Source organism: Barbus barbus, assembly GCF_936440315.1.
Source record: "Barbus barbus genome assembly, chromosome: 34".
NCBI lineage: Eukaryota > Metazoa > Chordata > Actinopteri > Cypriniformes > Cyprinidae > Barbus > Barbus barbus.
In genome coordinates this window covers 485554-502137 of record NC_136762.1, presented here as the reverse complement: position 1 = coordinate 502137, position 16584 = coordinate 485554, and the positions used below count along the sequence as shown (strand labels likewise).

The 16584-nt window shown below is 36.1% G+C and overlaps 2 protein-coding genes across 4 annotated transcripts; one reads left to right on the top strand and one right to left on the bottom strand.

Annotated features, from left to right (window-relative positions):
• Positions 1-130: 130 nt before the first annotated feature.
• Positions 131-5132, top strand: LOC306854229 (uncharacterized protein). Of its 2 annotated transcripts, none has more exons than XM_079392066.1 (7): positions 131-203; positions 584-725; positions 1391-1485; positions 1603-1788; positions 3403-3546; positions 3625-3683; positions 4932-5132. In XM_079392066.1, exons 3-7 carry the CDS (start codon positions 1431-1433, stop codon positions 5004-5006), a joined length of 519 nt encoding a protein of 172 aa, XP_079248192.1. In that variant the 5' UTR covers positions 131-203; positions 584-725; positions 1391-1430; the 3' UTR covers positions 5007-5132. The 2 variants fall into 2 exon arrangements, with proteins under 2 accessions (XP_079248192.1, XP_079248193.1); XM_079392067.1 differs by having other exon boundaries at positions 148-203; positions 653-725.
• A 4808-nt stretch (positions 5133-9940) lies between these two features.
• LOC306854339 (T-cell surface glycoprotein CD3 epsilon chain-like) lies at positions 9941-12969 on the bottom strand. Of its 2 annotated transcripts, XR_013782826.1 has the most exons (6): positions 12792-12924; positions 12451-12672; positions 12225-12359; positions 11715-11767; positions 10529-11144; positions 9996-10188 (listed from the first exon to the last, which is right to left on the bottom strand). XR_013782826.1 is itself a non-coding variant. In XM_079392265.1 (5 exons), exons 1-5 carry the CDS (start codon positions 12853-12855, stop codon positions 11088-11090), a joined length of 531 nt encoding a protein of 176 aa, XP_079248391.1. In that variant the 5' UTR covers positions 12856-12969; the 3' UTR covers positions 9941-11087. The 2 variants fall into 2 exon arrangements, 1 of the variants encoding a protein (XP_079248391.1); XM_079392265.1 differs by having other exon boundaries at positions 9941-11144; positions 12792-12969.
• Between the last annotated feature and the right edge of the window lie 3615 nt (positions 12970-16584).

The window sequence follows — 16584 nt, the reverse complement described above, 5'->3', positions numbered from 1 at the left end:
CAAAAGTACAATTATTATATCAATATTACATCTATATGTAAGAAACACTAAAGATGGGCAGATCTCGTTAAACATGAGGTTTGGGAAAGCAGAGACACATGGAGTTTGTGTTCTCGCAGGTGTCTGTGGTCTTCCGTTTCTGCGCCGGAAGTCAGATGTAGGTCTTTCATCTGCAGCTTCTGCTCGTATTGATCTCAGACTGTGTGTAAGTGCATGAAAATAATGCTAAAACACACAGAGAGGGATGGAAATAATGCTAAAACACACAGAGAGGGATGAAAATAATGCTAAAACACACAGAGAGGGATGAAAATAATGCTAAAACACACACAGAGAGGGATGAAAATAATGCTAAAACACATACAGAGAGGGATGAAAATAATGCTAAAACACACACAGAGAGGGATGAAAATAATGCTAAAACACACAGAGAGGGATGAAAATAATGCTAAAACACACACAGAGAGGGATGGAAATAATGCTAAAACACACAGAGAGGGGTTTCAGCTCTGATGAGCGGATCTAACACAAACCGCATCTTTTATTAGAATATATTGATTTTAATGTTGAGCTTTCTGTTTAGTTCATATTAGGGTGAGTTAAACTTTCCGAGCGTCATTTCTTCACATGACCTCATCGGTGTTTATCTCAGATGATCCGGATCGTGTCGTGTCGGTTTCTGACTTCCGGTTGATCGAGTCTCACTCATCTGCAGCCTCTGTCAGGTCTGTGCGAACACTTCATCTCTCTCTTACTAACAGATTTTCATCTCTTAATTCAATCATTTTCGATTGGAGTGTAATTTTATATTAATAAATCATTGTAATTTTTGTCAACACTTTAAGGTCTAATTCGTGGTTCATGTATAAAATTAATTCACGACTATATTTATTTCATTGTTAATTCATATTTATTCGTAATACATTCATTTATACAATTTCAGATATTAAGATCATGTTCCATGAAGATATTTAGTAAATTTCCTACCGTAAATATATCAAAACTTCATTTTTGATTAGTAATATGCATTGCTAAGAACTTCATTTGAACAACTTTAAAGGAGATTTTCTCAAAGTTTGTTCATTGTTCGTTTAGGATGCTTAATTTAAGATATCTGTATATTAACAAACATGAATGAACTGAATGTTAGTTTAAAGTGTTATTAAGTGTAATCAGAAGAAGGTGAAGGTGATTATTAATGTCTTTGTTTATTACTAATCAGCATTTGTGTAATTTCAGCATGTGAAAGCCAACTTTAGAAACCTGTTTGTCATGTTTAGTTTGATTTGTTCTAGAGCTTTTGATAGAGTTGTAGTTGATGTTGGAGATGATGGCGTCTCTGACACAAAATGGAGCAGAGTGAGTTCAGACTCATTGTCTTTATTTACAGGCAGGAGAAGATATTAATAATAATAACCGCTCACTGAGAGATGGACAGACGCGTGCTCGTGTTCTTCTGTCTGCTGACGGCTGTGAGATCAGGCGGTAACAATCTTCTTCAGTGTTTCAAACAGAACTGGACTATATTTGCTTTTTCACAATCATATTAGTGTTCTGATCTGGAAATATGTTGTATGATCTGATCTAATCTTAACTTTGCAGTTTCGGCTGGTGATCTAGAAATCAAAGTTGAAAAAGGACAGCTGACATGTGCTAATGGTGTATTTGATGAAGAACCAGCGCCACTGAAGGAAGATGTATTTTACACCTACACTTGTACATCGAACAAGGAAAACTGTCATGAAACTGAAACCTGTGCCAAACAAAGAATTACAGTCAAAATCCTGAGTGAGTAAAGCTTGCATGTACACCACAGATCTGTTATATATATATACACTACCGTTCACAAGTTTGGGATCAGAACGATTTTTAATGTTTTTTAAAGACTTTTCTTCTGCTCATCAAGATTTGATCAAAAATACTGGAAAAAAATATAATATTGTGAAATATTATTACAATGTAAAATAAAATTTTTCTATTTTAATATACATTAAACTGTAATTTATATCTCTGATCTGCAGCTGTATTTCCAGCATCATTACTGCAGTCTTCAGTGTCACATGATCTTCAGAAATCATTATAATATACTAATATTATATTATATATTAATATGTTTTTGGAACCTGAGATACTTTTTTTTCAGGATTCTTTGATGAATAAAAAGTAGAAAAGAAGAGCATTTATTTAAAATAGAAATCTTTTCTAACGATATGCACTGCCGTTCAGAAGTTTAGTAAATTATTATTCTTTCTTTTTTTGAAAGAAATGAAAACTTTTATTCAGCAAAGATGTGTTAAATTGATAAGAAGTGATAGCAAAGATTTATATTGTTAGAAAAGGTTTATATTTTGAATAAATACTGTTCTTTTTAACTTTTTATTCATCAAAGAATCCTGAAAAAATGATCGCAGTTTCCAAAAACATATTTGGCAGCACAACTGTTGCCAACGTTGATTATTTTAATAATAAATCAGTATATTATTATGATTTCTGAAGATCATGTGACACTGAAGACTGCAGTAATGGCTGATGGAAATACAGCATTGCATCACAGAAATAAATTATATTTTAAAGTATATTACAATAGAAACCATTATTTTATATAGTAATAACATTTTGCAAGATTACTGTTTTTTTCTCTCTATTTTTGATCAAATTAATGCAGCCTTGAGGAACATAAGAAACTCCTGTAAAAACATTAAAAATCGCTCTGATCCCAAGCTTTTGAATGGTAGTATATATATATATATTGCAAATTGCACAAAACAAGACAGGGAACATCCAACAACATAAGGCTAAATAATACGAATAATCAACATATATAATAATTATTACACTCACAACAAAAATAGCAACAAAGAGGGAAAACACCAGGAGCAATAATCAGTAGAGGAAGTACAATAAGACACCAATAAAAACACATGAACATAATTAATATTTTGAGATAGAGAGGCAAAGAGTTTCTATTTAGTTTTTTGAAGTACTTAAAGCTCTGAAACCTTTCCACAAACTCAAAAAATATACATTTTAAAGGAAGACTTACATTTTTGACATTTGCATGTATGAATATGATATTTACCCAACAATAAAACATCTGAGACACGAGTGTGTTTTCCTCTGATTTATTGTTTTCAACAATGATCCCAACTTGTGAAAGGCAGTGTGTCACAAAATTTCTTGTGTGTGTTTGTCTCTCTCTCTCTGATGTGTGTGTGTGTGTGTGTGTCTGTGTGTGTGTGTCTCTCTCTCTCTGATGTGTGTGTGTGTGTGTCTCTCTCTGATGTGTGTGTGTGTGTGTGTGTGTGTCTGTGTGTGTGTCTCTCTCTCTCTGATGTGTGTGTGTGTGTGTGTGTCTGATGTGTGTGTGTGTGTGTGTGTGTCTGATGTGTGTGTGTGCTGCAGGCAGTGAGAATCTGATCCAGCTGGACATGGGGTCTCTGGTCAGTGTTATCTTGAGTGATATATTAGTGACCATTCTGATCGGATGGGCCGTTTACACCATCTGCGCTCAACCCCCGACCAGAAGCAGCTATCAGGGGAATAAAGGTGCGTCACGATCACAATCATAATCAATATCAGTGAATCAGGAATCACTGGTTCATCTGTCTGTGTTTGTCTCTTCAGCCTCTGACAGACAGGCTCTGATCAACAATCAGACTCCATCAGGAGGAGACACTTACCAGGTACGAGTCAGGATTCACTCCAGCGCCAGAAACACTTAATATTGATATTAGAAACACTTAAATATTATTGAACTATGTACTATATGTCACCCTGGAGCACAAAACCAGTCATAAGGGTCAATTTTTTTGTACATCATCTGAATAAATAATCTTTCCATTGATGTATGGTTTGTTATGATAGGACAATATTAGAAAATCTGGAATCTGAGGGAGCAAAAAAATCTAAATATTGAGAAAATCTCCTTTAAAGTTGTTCAAATGAAGTTCTTAGCAATGCATATTACTAATCAAAAATGAAGTTTTGATATATTTACGGTAGGAAATTTACTAAATATCTTCATGGAACATGATCTTAATATCCTAATGATTTTTGTCATAAAAGAGAAATGTATAATTTTGATCCATACAATGTATTGTTGGCTATTGCTACAGATATACCTGTGTTACTCATGACTGCTTTTGTGCTGCAGGACACATATCGTATATATATATGGATGCTTTGGATAAAAGCGTCTGCTAAATTACTGAATGTAAATGTAATATGTACTGTATGCCATTCTGTACTATTTTAAGTATTTTTATTTTGGAGTTTGAGAGTGTGAGGGGGTCTGTGAAAACATTTAGAAAATTATAGTGTAAAAATTTAAATAATAATAAAAATAATAATAGTAATAATAACAATAATAACAATAAATAAGTTAAAATATATACTGAAACCTACATTATAAGGGTTTCATTCTGCTGAAATTATACATTGTTTATGTTTATAATTGTTTTATTCTATTTAAAGTCTAATTATTGTGTTTCTGATAATGGTAGGTAGAAAAAAATGACATTATAGTGTTAATATATTAATAGAAACTAAAGATAATCCAGATGATATTTTACAGAAATGCAAATAAAAAAATAATTTTTTTTATTTTTTATTTTTTACAGTATAAATTGGGTCTGTATACATACGAAATGAATAAAAACATAAAAATACATTAACAAATCTAAATGTAGATATACGTTATATATATATATATATATAGAGAGAGAGAGAGAGATAGATAGATATAGATATAGAAAGATATAATACCCAATACTATATTGGAAGGGGGCTCCCAAGATGATCATCATATTAAAGTCATTAGTTCAGATTAAATGCAGATAATGAATGCTGGTAATGGCACTGGTTCATGCATCATGTGTGTGATGTTCATATGTGATTGTTATGAGTGTAATGTGTGTTTGTATGTTGTTTAGCGGCTGAACACGCGTTCGGACGAGTACAGTGCTCTACATGCGCCGCGCAAAAACAAGAACAAGCAGTCCGTCTAACCTGGAGATATCAGCAGAAACCACTCTGTTCAGCTTTACATCTGTCTTTCATTTCATGCTCCTGTAAATGTAGGAGTTTGTCGCTTGTGTTGATGCTTCAAATAAATAAAGTCTGTCTTTACTATTAGCGGTGCTGTCGATTCTTTCAACATTCATCGCAGAACAAACGATTGAGTTTTAGACAATCTCCATTTCTCAACACTCAGGCCAGTTTTATTAAAACTCTTCTAACAGCGTCTGTGTGGTTAAACCGGATCATTTATCATCACTTCGGCACAAAATGCATTCAATAATAACATCTTTCATATGAAATCAACTCTTTTCTCACTGAGACACAAACACAGCAAAACTCAATGAACCTACAGGCCTTTTACATGCTCTTTACAATCCTGATCAACTTCAGTTCAACACAAACTCAGTAAGATCTGATCTATTGCTGCAGTAATACCAGAGTCAAATATATCACAATCTAAACAATGAAACTGAACACCTTCAGTGCTCTACTTCATTCTTATTTCTACAAAACTGAGGAATAATGTTGTGCTGTAATAAAAACGTGAAATATTTACATTTAAAAAGTGACCTAAATATTGAGGAATGTGTTCTAGTGATTGTAAGAAAGGAAATGTTCAGGTTATATCTGTGGCGTGCTGTCAAGTAGCCCAAACTAATGAATAAATGAAGCTGATTACAGTAAATATGATTGTAATGCAGGTAGAGCCACACAGAAACTATAGTGAATGTTAACTTTAGAGTTCATTCTTTAAATTCATTTCATTCTGTCATTTCATTCCTTTATTGATGTAGTTGCAAACCCGTATGACTTCTGAGAAACACCTCAGTTTTTCATCCAAATAATTGGAGTCAACAGGAACATGAACATTTGATTCCCAACACTCTTCAAAATATCTTCTATTTCGTTTCCACAGAAGAAAGTAAGTCATACAGGTTTGAACAACATGAGCGGAGGAAATGATGAGTTTTGGGTGAACGATCACTAAATGAATGATCAGTATCTCCAGCATAAGAGCACTGAACTATCATCTGTAACTCCTTCTGAGAACAACAAAACACAGCATTAATAATGTAAGTGTGTAAATTATAAGTGTGTGTGTGTCATAGGTTTAGTGAGTGTGTGTGTAGATCCTGGCTACAGAGATCTCGGAGCTCAGTTTTAATCAGCCGTTTGTGTCTTTGATTGTTTATTATTAGTTACCGGCTCGTTTCTGGTAATTTTTCTCTGTGGTTTCCGTTCAGAGCCGAGAAAAGCAGCAAACCACCAACAGCACAATATCAACACTCACATCAACCTCACACACACACACACGCACACACACACACACACACACACACACACACATGTACTGTATATATACACACACACACACACACACACACACACATGTACTGTATATATGCACACACACACACACACACACACACATGTACTGTTTAAATGCACACACACACACACACACACACACGTACTGTATATATGCACTCATGCACACACACACACACACACACGTACTGTACAGTATATATCCATACACATGCATACTGTTTACAAACACACCCACACACACACACACACACATACGTACTGTATATATGCACTCATGCACACACACACACACACACACGTACTGTACAGTATATATCCATACACATGCATACTGTTTACAAACACACCCACACACACACACACGTACTGTATATATGCACTCATGCACACACACACACACACACACACACACACACACGTGCTGTACAGTATATATACATACACATGCATACTGTTTACAAACACACCCACACACACACACACACACACACACACGCACACACAGACACACACATACACACACACACACACACACACACACACACACACACAGACACACACACACACACACACACACACACACACGTGCTGTACAGTATATATACATACACATTTTTATTCATTTAGCTGACGCTTTTATCCAAATACATACATACATACTGTTTACAAACACACCCACACACACACAGACACACACACACACACACACACACACACACACGTGCTGTACAGTATATATACATACACATACATACTGTTTACAAACACACCCACACACACACGTTCTGTTTTGCTCTGTTCTGGTTTAGCTTTCTGTTCCCGTTTGCCTGATTTTTCTACAACCCGAATTCGGGAAATGTTGGGACGTTTTTTAAATTTGAATAAAATGAAAACTAAAAGAATTTCAAATCACATGAGCCAATATTTTATTAACAACAGAGCATAGATAACATAACAAATGTTTAAACTGAGAAATATTACACTTTTATGCACAAAATGAGCTCATTTCCAATTTGATACCTGCTGCAGGTCTCAGAATAGTTCAGGGGGCACGGGGGCAACAAAGGGCTGAAAAAAACAAATTGCAAAGGCTTTTCTAATCTTATCATCTACGTTGCATAACATACATAAAAAATTCAGAGAAACTTGAGAAATCTCTGTGCGTAAGGGACAAGGCAGAAGACCTTTGTTGGATGCCCGTGGTCTTCAGGCCCTCAGACGACACTGCATCACTCATCAGCATGATTCTGTCATTGACATTACTAAATGGGCCCAGGAATACTTCCAGAAACCACTGTCGGTAAACACTATCCGCCATGCCATCTGCAGATGCCAACTAAAGCTCTATCATGCAGATAGGAAGCCATATGTCAACATGGTCCAGAAGCGCCGTCGTGTCCTGTGGGCCAAGGCTCATTTAAAATGGACTGTTTCAAAGTGGAAAAGTATTCTATGGTCAGATGAGTCCAAATTTGACATTCTTGTTGGAAATCACGGACGCAGTGTCCTCCAGGCTAAAGAGGAGTGAGACCTTCCAGCGTGTTATCAGCGTTCAGTTCAAAAGCCAGCGTCTCTGATGGTATGGAGGTGCATAAGTGCATACGGTATGGGCAGCTTGCATGTTTTGGAAGGCACTATGAATACTGAAAGGTATATAAAGGTTTTAGAGCAACATATGCTCCCCTCCAGATGACGTGTATTTCAGCAGGACAATGCAAAACCACATACTGCAGCTATACAACAGCATGGCTTCGTAGTAGAAGAGTCCGGGTGCTGAATTGGCCTGCCTGCAGTCCATCTTTCACCTATAGAGAACATTTAACGCATCATTAAACGAAGAATACGTCAAAGACGACCACGAACTCTTCAGCAGCTGGAGACCTATATCAGGCAAGAATGGGACCAAATTCCAACACCACAACTCCAGAAACTCATAACCTCGATGCCCAGACGTCTTCAAACTGTTTTGAAAAGAAGAGGAGATGCTACACCATGGTAAACATGCACCGTCCCAACTATTCTGAGACCTGCAGCAGGTATCAAATTGGAAATTAGCTCATTTTGTGCATAAAAGTGTAATATTTCTCAGTTTAAACATTTGTTATGTTATCTATGCTCTGTTGTTAATAAAATATTGGCTCATGTGATTTGAAATTCTTTTAGTTTTCATTTTATTCAAATAAAAAAAACCTCCCAACATTTCCGGAATTTGGGTTGTAGTTCGTTTTCTTGGTTGTTAATTAGTCACCCACACCTGTTCTGCCTTTCCTTGATTGCACTCCTCTAGTATTTAAGCCCTGTGTTTCCTTCTGTTCCTTGTCTGGATTTTGATTTTGTTTGTTCTTGTTTCTGTGGTTGTTAATTTGCTCCTGCTATCTGTCTCCTGTGTGTTCTTGTTGGATTTATGATGAAACACTGTTGGATTCTCCTGCATCACGCACTTGATCCTGCACCATTACAACACACACACACACACACAGGTATAAACACAGAATTGTCCTATGTGTATGCAGAGCACTGTGTGTGTGTGTGAATGTATTAAAGGGGTCCTATTATGCTCTTTTACAAAGTCTTGATTTTGTTTTGGGGGTGTACTGGAACATGCTCTCATGCTTGCTGGTTCGAAAAATGCATTATTTTTCACATAATTTAGATTATTACGATACCATTCTCCCCAGCCTGGCACAAACTGCTCGATTAGTTCCAGGTTTGATGAAGGCCTGCCTTCCGAGAAACGAAATGTGTTGTGATTGGTTAGCTGTCCCAGTGCGCTGTGATTGGCGAACAGCTTAGAAGCAGTTCAGTATTGCCCCGCCCCTTGCCAAAGCAGCAAGTTCATCAATATTGCCATATCAATTCAGACCCAGAGAATATTGAACAAGATGATCGCGCAGAACCTTTGCACGCACGGATATTGCAAGACATATTAAAGTGGTAATGTTATTGTTGTTTTGTTTTTTGCTAAATCATGTTTATGTCAACAACAGCTTAAAAATAACTGCATTGACTATGTACAGATAAGTGCAATGGTAATATGTATTATGTTTATTGTTCTTTAATTCTAACATTATAACATGAATTGCACTGAAACTGTTATACAGTTGAATTTATTTATACCATAGTCCCACAGAGAGAGCGATGTTTAGCTGGTAACGCTGTACACAAAGCAGAGCTCCGCTCACAAACACTGCTTTATCAGACATTACAGGCAAGATTAAATGAAAATGACATCCATAATGTTCTGAAGACAGTTGGTTTCCATCAGAAATACAGTGATATAAAAACACCCGCACCGGGTTTTGACTTTGAAACGTGCAGTGCTCAACCAACCGTTCTCCCCACCCACCAACCATTCGACTTTCCGTAAAGTTATTTTAATGATATTCTAATGGGCCGCTTTGTGACATCACAAACACTGGAAAACAACTTTGTAGTCCAAACGAGCTGTTCGTTGTAGTTCTTGAAAAGAGATTTTTATTAAACGAAACCTCTCCCTTTGGAGTGGACTTTGAGATGTAACTTGTAGATCTTTTTATGCTCAAACATACACACTACACACTGACTGACATTCAAAAAGAGAAAAAGCATAATAGGACCCCTTTAATTGTGAAAACTGTTCAAAGCACAAATCAACACGCGACTTTCACAAAATCTACTTTATTTTTCATGTTTGTTTTCTCAGTGCAGCAGTTGCATCATTAAAACCTCAGTTTGGTTCGTTCAGCTGTTGATTTGATTAATTTAATAACGCTTTACAATATGGTGGAACTAATATGCATTAATTTATCCTTAACTAATGCACAGATAATCATGTGTTAATGTATAACTCATCAAGAACTAAACCATTTATTAATAATTACTGCATCAGCAACAAATATACATTCTATATGATACATAAAGTAATCAATAAATTGTTATTAGTGAAATGTGCCATAATGTATTAATTCCTTAATAACATATATTAACTAATAGTGTAAATTCATGTGTTAATTACCACAGAACTATTTAATAATTGTTAAGTAAGTGATTATGGATTTTGAATTAGTTAGCTAGTTATGTGCCTCAGCAAGTAAAGTCATAACATAATGATACCTTTGCAAATCATTAGCTATTGATTAATTAAAGCAGACAACAGTTATTAATAAATGGTTTAGTTCTTGATGAGTTATACATTAACTCTTGATTATCTGTGCATTAGTTAAGCATGAATTAATGCATATTTGTGCACCCGTATTATTTTCTAAGTCTAAAATGAATCATTCTTGTAAATGAGACACTCGTACATCGGAACATGAAAAGGTCTCTTGAACTGTGTAAATAACAAGATTCTGAACACAAAAGAGTGAAATGACACAATCTTCTCAGCAGAAAGCACAGATGCTGTTTCCATCATGAGTTTCCGATGTTTCGTGAGCTGAACTTTCCCCACACACACACACACACACACATACACACACACACACACACACGCACACACATACACGCACACACGCACACACACACACACACACACACACACTCTCTCACACACACACACAAACACGCACACACACACACACATACACACACACACACACGAGTTACCGTATAAAACAAAACACTGATCCGTGAGTCACAGTCTCACAAACTCACATCAGCATCACTAATATATAACGCTGTACAGTGGAAGAAACGTTTAAGAAGCTGTATGAATCAGCAGGGTCTGATTTACAGTAATCCGGACGTCAGAACAGCATCTATTTATTGAGGCCTGCGTACAGAGCATTTCCGCTGCGCATCTTTGGATCCAGAGCCTGAGAAAACAACACAAACACCAGGATATCTATCAGAAATTTACAGTTAATCACCGAGAAAATCAGTTTAATTGATCAACAAGACACTTGAGCTGGTGTTCTGCAGTGAAGAATAGAGAATCACCAGCAGCTCAAAACATGATTCACTGAATCAGAGCTCATCGCTCACTAGCAGATCTAGTCATGCTAACTAGGTTAGTAGTTTGATTCTGCTTTAGCCTAGATTTAAACGGCTGATTTTGTCTGGCCAGAGGAGAATGACACAAATTATTTCCCCGTCTAAATACTGTAAAGCTGATATACAGCCACCCAGCTCTATATCAAGCCGATGTAAAGCTGCTTTGACACAATTTGCCGTGTTAAAAGCGCTATACAAATAATAGTGACTTGACTCGACTTGACTAGTTGGTTTCTATGGGAACAGGGCAGTGAACAGCTGTTACTATAGCAACACTGGACTACTGACCAATCACAGCGCACCATCACTTTTGCCTCATTCTGTGCTGATTAACATCTGAAAGACTGATTAATAAAAACATTCTCTGCTTTGATTTGTTTCTTCACACGTACCTCATAGTCCGGGTTCGGAGGTCGAGGAGGGTTTACTGATCGGGAATTTGATGCTGTGAATTAAAACACAATAAACCATGAAGATGTTTTTCACAGTCACTAGAACACATTTCTCAACACTGAGGTCACTTTCTTCTGCTCTGAAACTAATTCATGCAGCATTTACATAAAAACAATGTAAATTATAAATCTTTTGCGCTCCATGTTTTAATTACAGTGCAACTTGTTCCCCTTTTGTATAAATGATAATGAAATGAACACTGTATAGATGTTTTGTAATATATACATGTAATCTCTTCACTGTGGTATTATATTATGGTAATATATATAGATTTGTCATATATGTCAGTATGGTATTACCGCAGAAGTAAATCAGCTGTATTCAGTTTTGTATTTTATAGGTGTTGAAGCTAAGTTGATCAGTTTTGTGTAAACTGGCCTGTAGGTTGACTGAGGTTTGGTGTCTTCTGTCTGAGAGAGATCTGAGATCGTGTTATATATTTCCTGTACCTTTCTTCGGTGTGCTGTCGCTGTTTCTGGTAGCACAGCAGTAGATGATGAGAATAATTCCTCCTGTGACGAGCACATCTCCCAGTATGACGCCCCATGCCCTCAAACCACTCAACTCATAGCAGTTCTCACACACTGACACAGAAACAGTGAACATTATTATTATTATTATTATTATTATTATGCACATTCTGAGTGAATAACAATGTTGAGTGTGTTTCCTCACCCTTTACTTTGAGGTAGAACACATGCCTCATGTCGTCTGGATCTGAATCTGCCTTCCTGTATTCACAGCTGTAGTATCCTTCAACTATTCCCCGTTCAGCTTTAACTTCATAGGTCAAATGTTTTTCTTCCATTTCTTCTTTGCTGTTCTTTAACCACTTTACTTTACCATCTTCACCTCCAGTGCAGCTCATAATTACACTATTTTCTGTGATCTGTATATCTTTGACAAAAAAGATGGAAGACAATCAAACAACAAGAATCGTTAAACATCATATGAAGCATTCATGAATGCACCGAATTGATAATTTCTGGTATGGATTGGTGTGAAGTGTTCCTCACCTTGACCCTGAGCTGGGTTCACAGCCGCGGCGAGCAGCACAATCATCAAGCTCAGGAGAAGCATGGTTCCTGATGGTGTAACGTCCTGAGGAGAATGTAAACTGATCTCTCACGCAGTGTCTCTGTGTCTCTGAGCTTCTCTACAGGAAGAGGAAACCTCAAACGCCTTTCTATTGCCCTCATTCTCTCGTTCTGCTCGGTTTTATCTGCAGATCTGCTCCATTTCTCTGAGAAGCTCTTCAGGCTCCTCTATAACTTCATAAACTCATATATCTGAAATATATACGAGAAAGATCAGTTTCCATCTACATCCTTCAGACCATTAAATCATGTTCTCATTATAGTTTACGATATGTGACCCTGCAGCACAAAAGCAGTCATGAGTAACACAGGTATATTTGTAGCAATAGCCAACAATACATTGTATGGATCAAAATTATACATTTCTCTTTTATGACAAAAATCATTAGGATATTAAGATCATGTTCCATGAAGATATTTAGTACATTTCCTACCGTAAATATATCAAAACTTCATTTTTGATTAGTAATATGCATTGCTAAGAACTTCATTTGAACAACTTTAAAGGAGATTTTCTCAATATTTAGATTTTTTTGCTCCCTCAGATTCCAGATTTTCTAATAGTTGTATCTCAGCCAAATATTGTCCTATCATAACAAACCATACATCAATGGAAAGATTATTTATTCAGACGATGATGCATAAATCACAAAATTTTGAAAAAGATTGTGATTCAGGGATAATAATTCAATTCAATTCAAGTTTATTTGCGCTTTTCATGATGCAAATCGTTGCAAAGCAGCTTTACAGAAAGTTAAAGTTCTACATTATATTTAGTAGTAGATTATCAGTGACTATCTCAAGATGATGTTCATACGGCAGAAAAGTACAGTAAAAATCATGCAGTTAGTTCATGACGTAATCAAACAGACGGAGAACACTATTAACAATGATTATATGTTGTGATCAAACTTATGGGAAAATTTGGTAGTTTTGTATGTTGTCTGAGGGATGGCGTCATAGAATTGTATTTCATTTCTACTATGATCACAAAAAGCATTTAAGTACTACAATTATAATGTCATTTATTACACAACTACAGCATTAAAAAGAATAAACAAAGTGAAGGTAATGAAAAGATCCAGCAGCGTTCGAGAAACTGGATCTGGATCTGAGATCCCAATACTCATCTATATTACTGTTTAACTCAAGTCTCGTCACCTTTATTTATAAAGCGCTTTATACAATACTGATCGTGTCAAAGCAGCTTCAGTGTCGATCAGGAGAATAGCTAGTCAATAATGAAAGACTCATTTTCCTGCGAAAGTCATTTCATTGATGATTGAGTGATGTCATCTGTTACACCAGTGTCAGTCAGTCAAGTTCCCATCTATATCAGCACATTCAGGCCAGTACAGTAACACACAACTCAGTAACTCTCTATATAAAGTATACTTGCACTAAAAATACTTCAATACCAGCAAATACATCTGTAGTACATTCTTATTTTGTGCTAAATTCAATTGTAAAAGTTATACACTATAAATCCACTAATTAAAAGTCTATTTCTACTTCAGTGCAATGGCACAAGTAAACCCACTGTTGAGTTAGTTCAAGGTTTCTGGTTTGAGTTTCGAGTTCTTCAGTGTGTTTAATAACAGTAACCGTGACACATATAGGGCCCTGAGCTTAGGCTATAAACGCACTAATAACACATGACTGGATCATTCATTCATATGTGTTTAGATGTGTAACAAAATCACAATTTAACAGTAAGTATACTTTTAGCATAAAGTACTTGAAGTGCTATATTTTTAATGTGGAAAAAAGTGCTACTAATGACAAATAGTTAATTATATCATATAAAGGGAATGTTAACATAATTACAATACATTTGAAATGAATTATTTAATCTATAAAGATATGTGGGCAATACATTATGAATACATTTGGTATATATTAATTAAATATTAATCTTATATTTTGAATAAAATTTAATAAGTGTATTTTCTATGTATGGTGAGTAGCCCTATATTTAAAAGTGGATAAAAGATGGTTTCAGTTGTTCTACATGTGGAAACTAAATAATTTATTTTACAGAGAAAATATGTTAAAACACATTTTAGTTCATATTCATGGTGTCTGTAACCACTACACACAGTTCACACATCTACACACAAGTAGCAGAACATCTCAGATCTTCTGCAAATGCTTCATTCAAAACTTTACAATAATTGAACAAACTATTCTGATTCAGATTCTGTTTGAACCTCTTCCACACTGCTGTGCTCAATATTAAACACTTGTAATATTTCTACCTCTCTAATGATACCGTCTGGGTTTGATTTTTGATTTTTTGAGATATTGTTAAAGAACATGAATTGACCAATACACAAGACAAGTGTTGCACACCGATGAAAGTAGTTATTTCTCACCACATGGTAAAATCCTTCAGTACATCATTGCAATTAGGCTGAAAATCAGAACATATTCTAATTACAATATAGTACATAAACCTTTGTCGAGACAAAGCCCCTTCTCATCATCTCTTCATATAGCTGGATATGGCCACTTCATCCACATTACAGGCAATGTCCAGGCAAAGACTCTTCTTGAATGGTGACTCCATCCTTACACTGACTCTGCATCTATTACAGTGGGTCACAGGCCTCCTCCGTAGGGTCAGTAGGGTCAGAGGTCAGAAACCTTCCACTGTCATGCAGAAGGGGAAAAGGAAAGGATTTGTGGAGGTATGCTGGGATAATGGAAACAGATGCCCAGTACTTAGTCTGTCTAAACACATGATCGGTGTTGTAAGGAGCTATTATGGCATGAGGACCTCATTCTGCGTGATCGCAGCACATAATGTGATGTTACCACCATGTTGACCCGGGACATTCAAAACAGCTCTGTGGCCAAAGATATTTCTTCTTACAGTATTCCTCTTCCTCTTACTGCAACACAATACAAAGATTCACCTGTTGCCTTCTTATAGTGCTTACCCCTGATTGTTGAGTTTACAGTCAAGCACCTAAGTGTGTGTGCACCTGATGGCCGTGTTTGATCAGTCGGTTCATATGTGTAGTATTTTGGAAAGCAGTGCCTTGAAATGGCAAAGAATTGACATTATGTTAGATTTCTGTATGTAGAGAAGTGTGTTTGGTGTTTTGTAATACAATGCGTGTAATGTTTTGCAGTGTGAGGCAGAGAATGTGCTTATTGTCGGGCAGATTTGGGCTGAGGTTGTGTTCCTTGAGTGTCAGGTTTCACTAACTGTGTGTTAATTTTAATTTTAGTGTGTAAGCAATCGTAAAAAACTGTAAGTACAAAATTAGTGCGCGAAAGCACTTTAAGTACAGTATGGAAGTGTACTACTAAGTGTACTGAAGTAAAGTGTATTTTACAGCACTGATTCGCCTGGGATGTGAAAGTGAGTGTGCAGCGCCACCGTGTGTTGAAGGACAGACAGTGAATCTGTTCCTGAGCTCATCTAGAAACAGAGCAGTTCAGAAACCAGTCACAGGTCAGCTGGGTGGCTGTAGTTACCCCAATTTATAAATCTGGAGATAAAACTAACTATGGGCCAATTAGTATCCTTCCGATTATATCTAAGGTAGAAAAAATGGGTAACTAAGCTTTCGAGTAATCATTTAAATAATGGTTCTACTTCGTTACATCCAATGCAATTTGGTTTTCGTAGTAATTATTTAACAGAATCAGCAAATTGCCTGTTTGTTGAGAAAGTCAAATGCTTGTTAGATAGGAATATGTG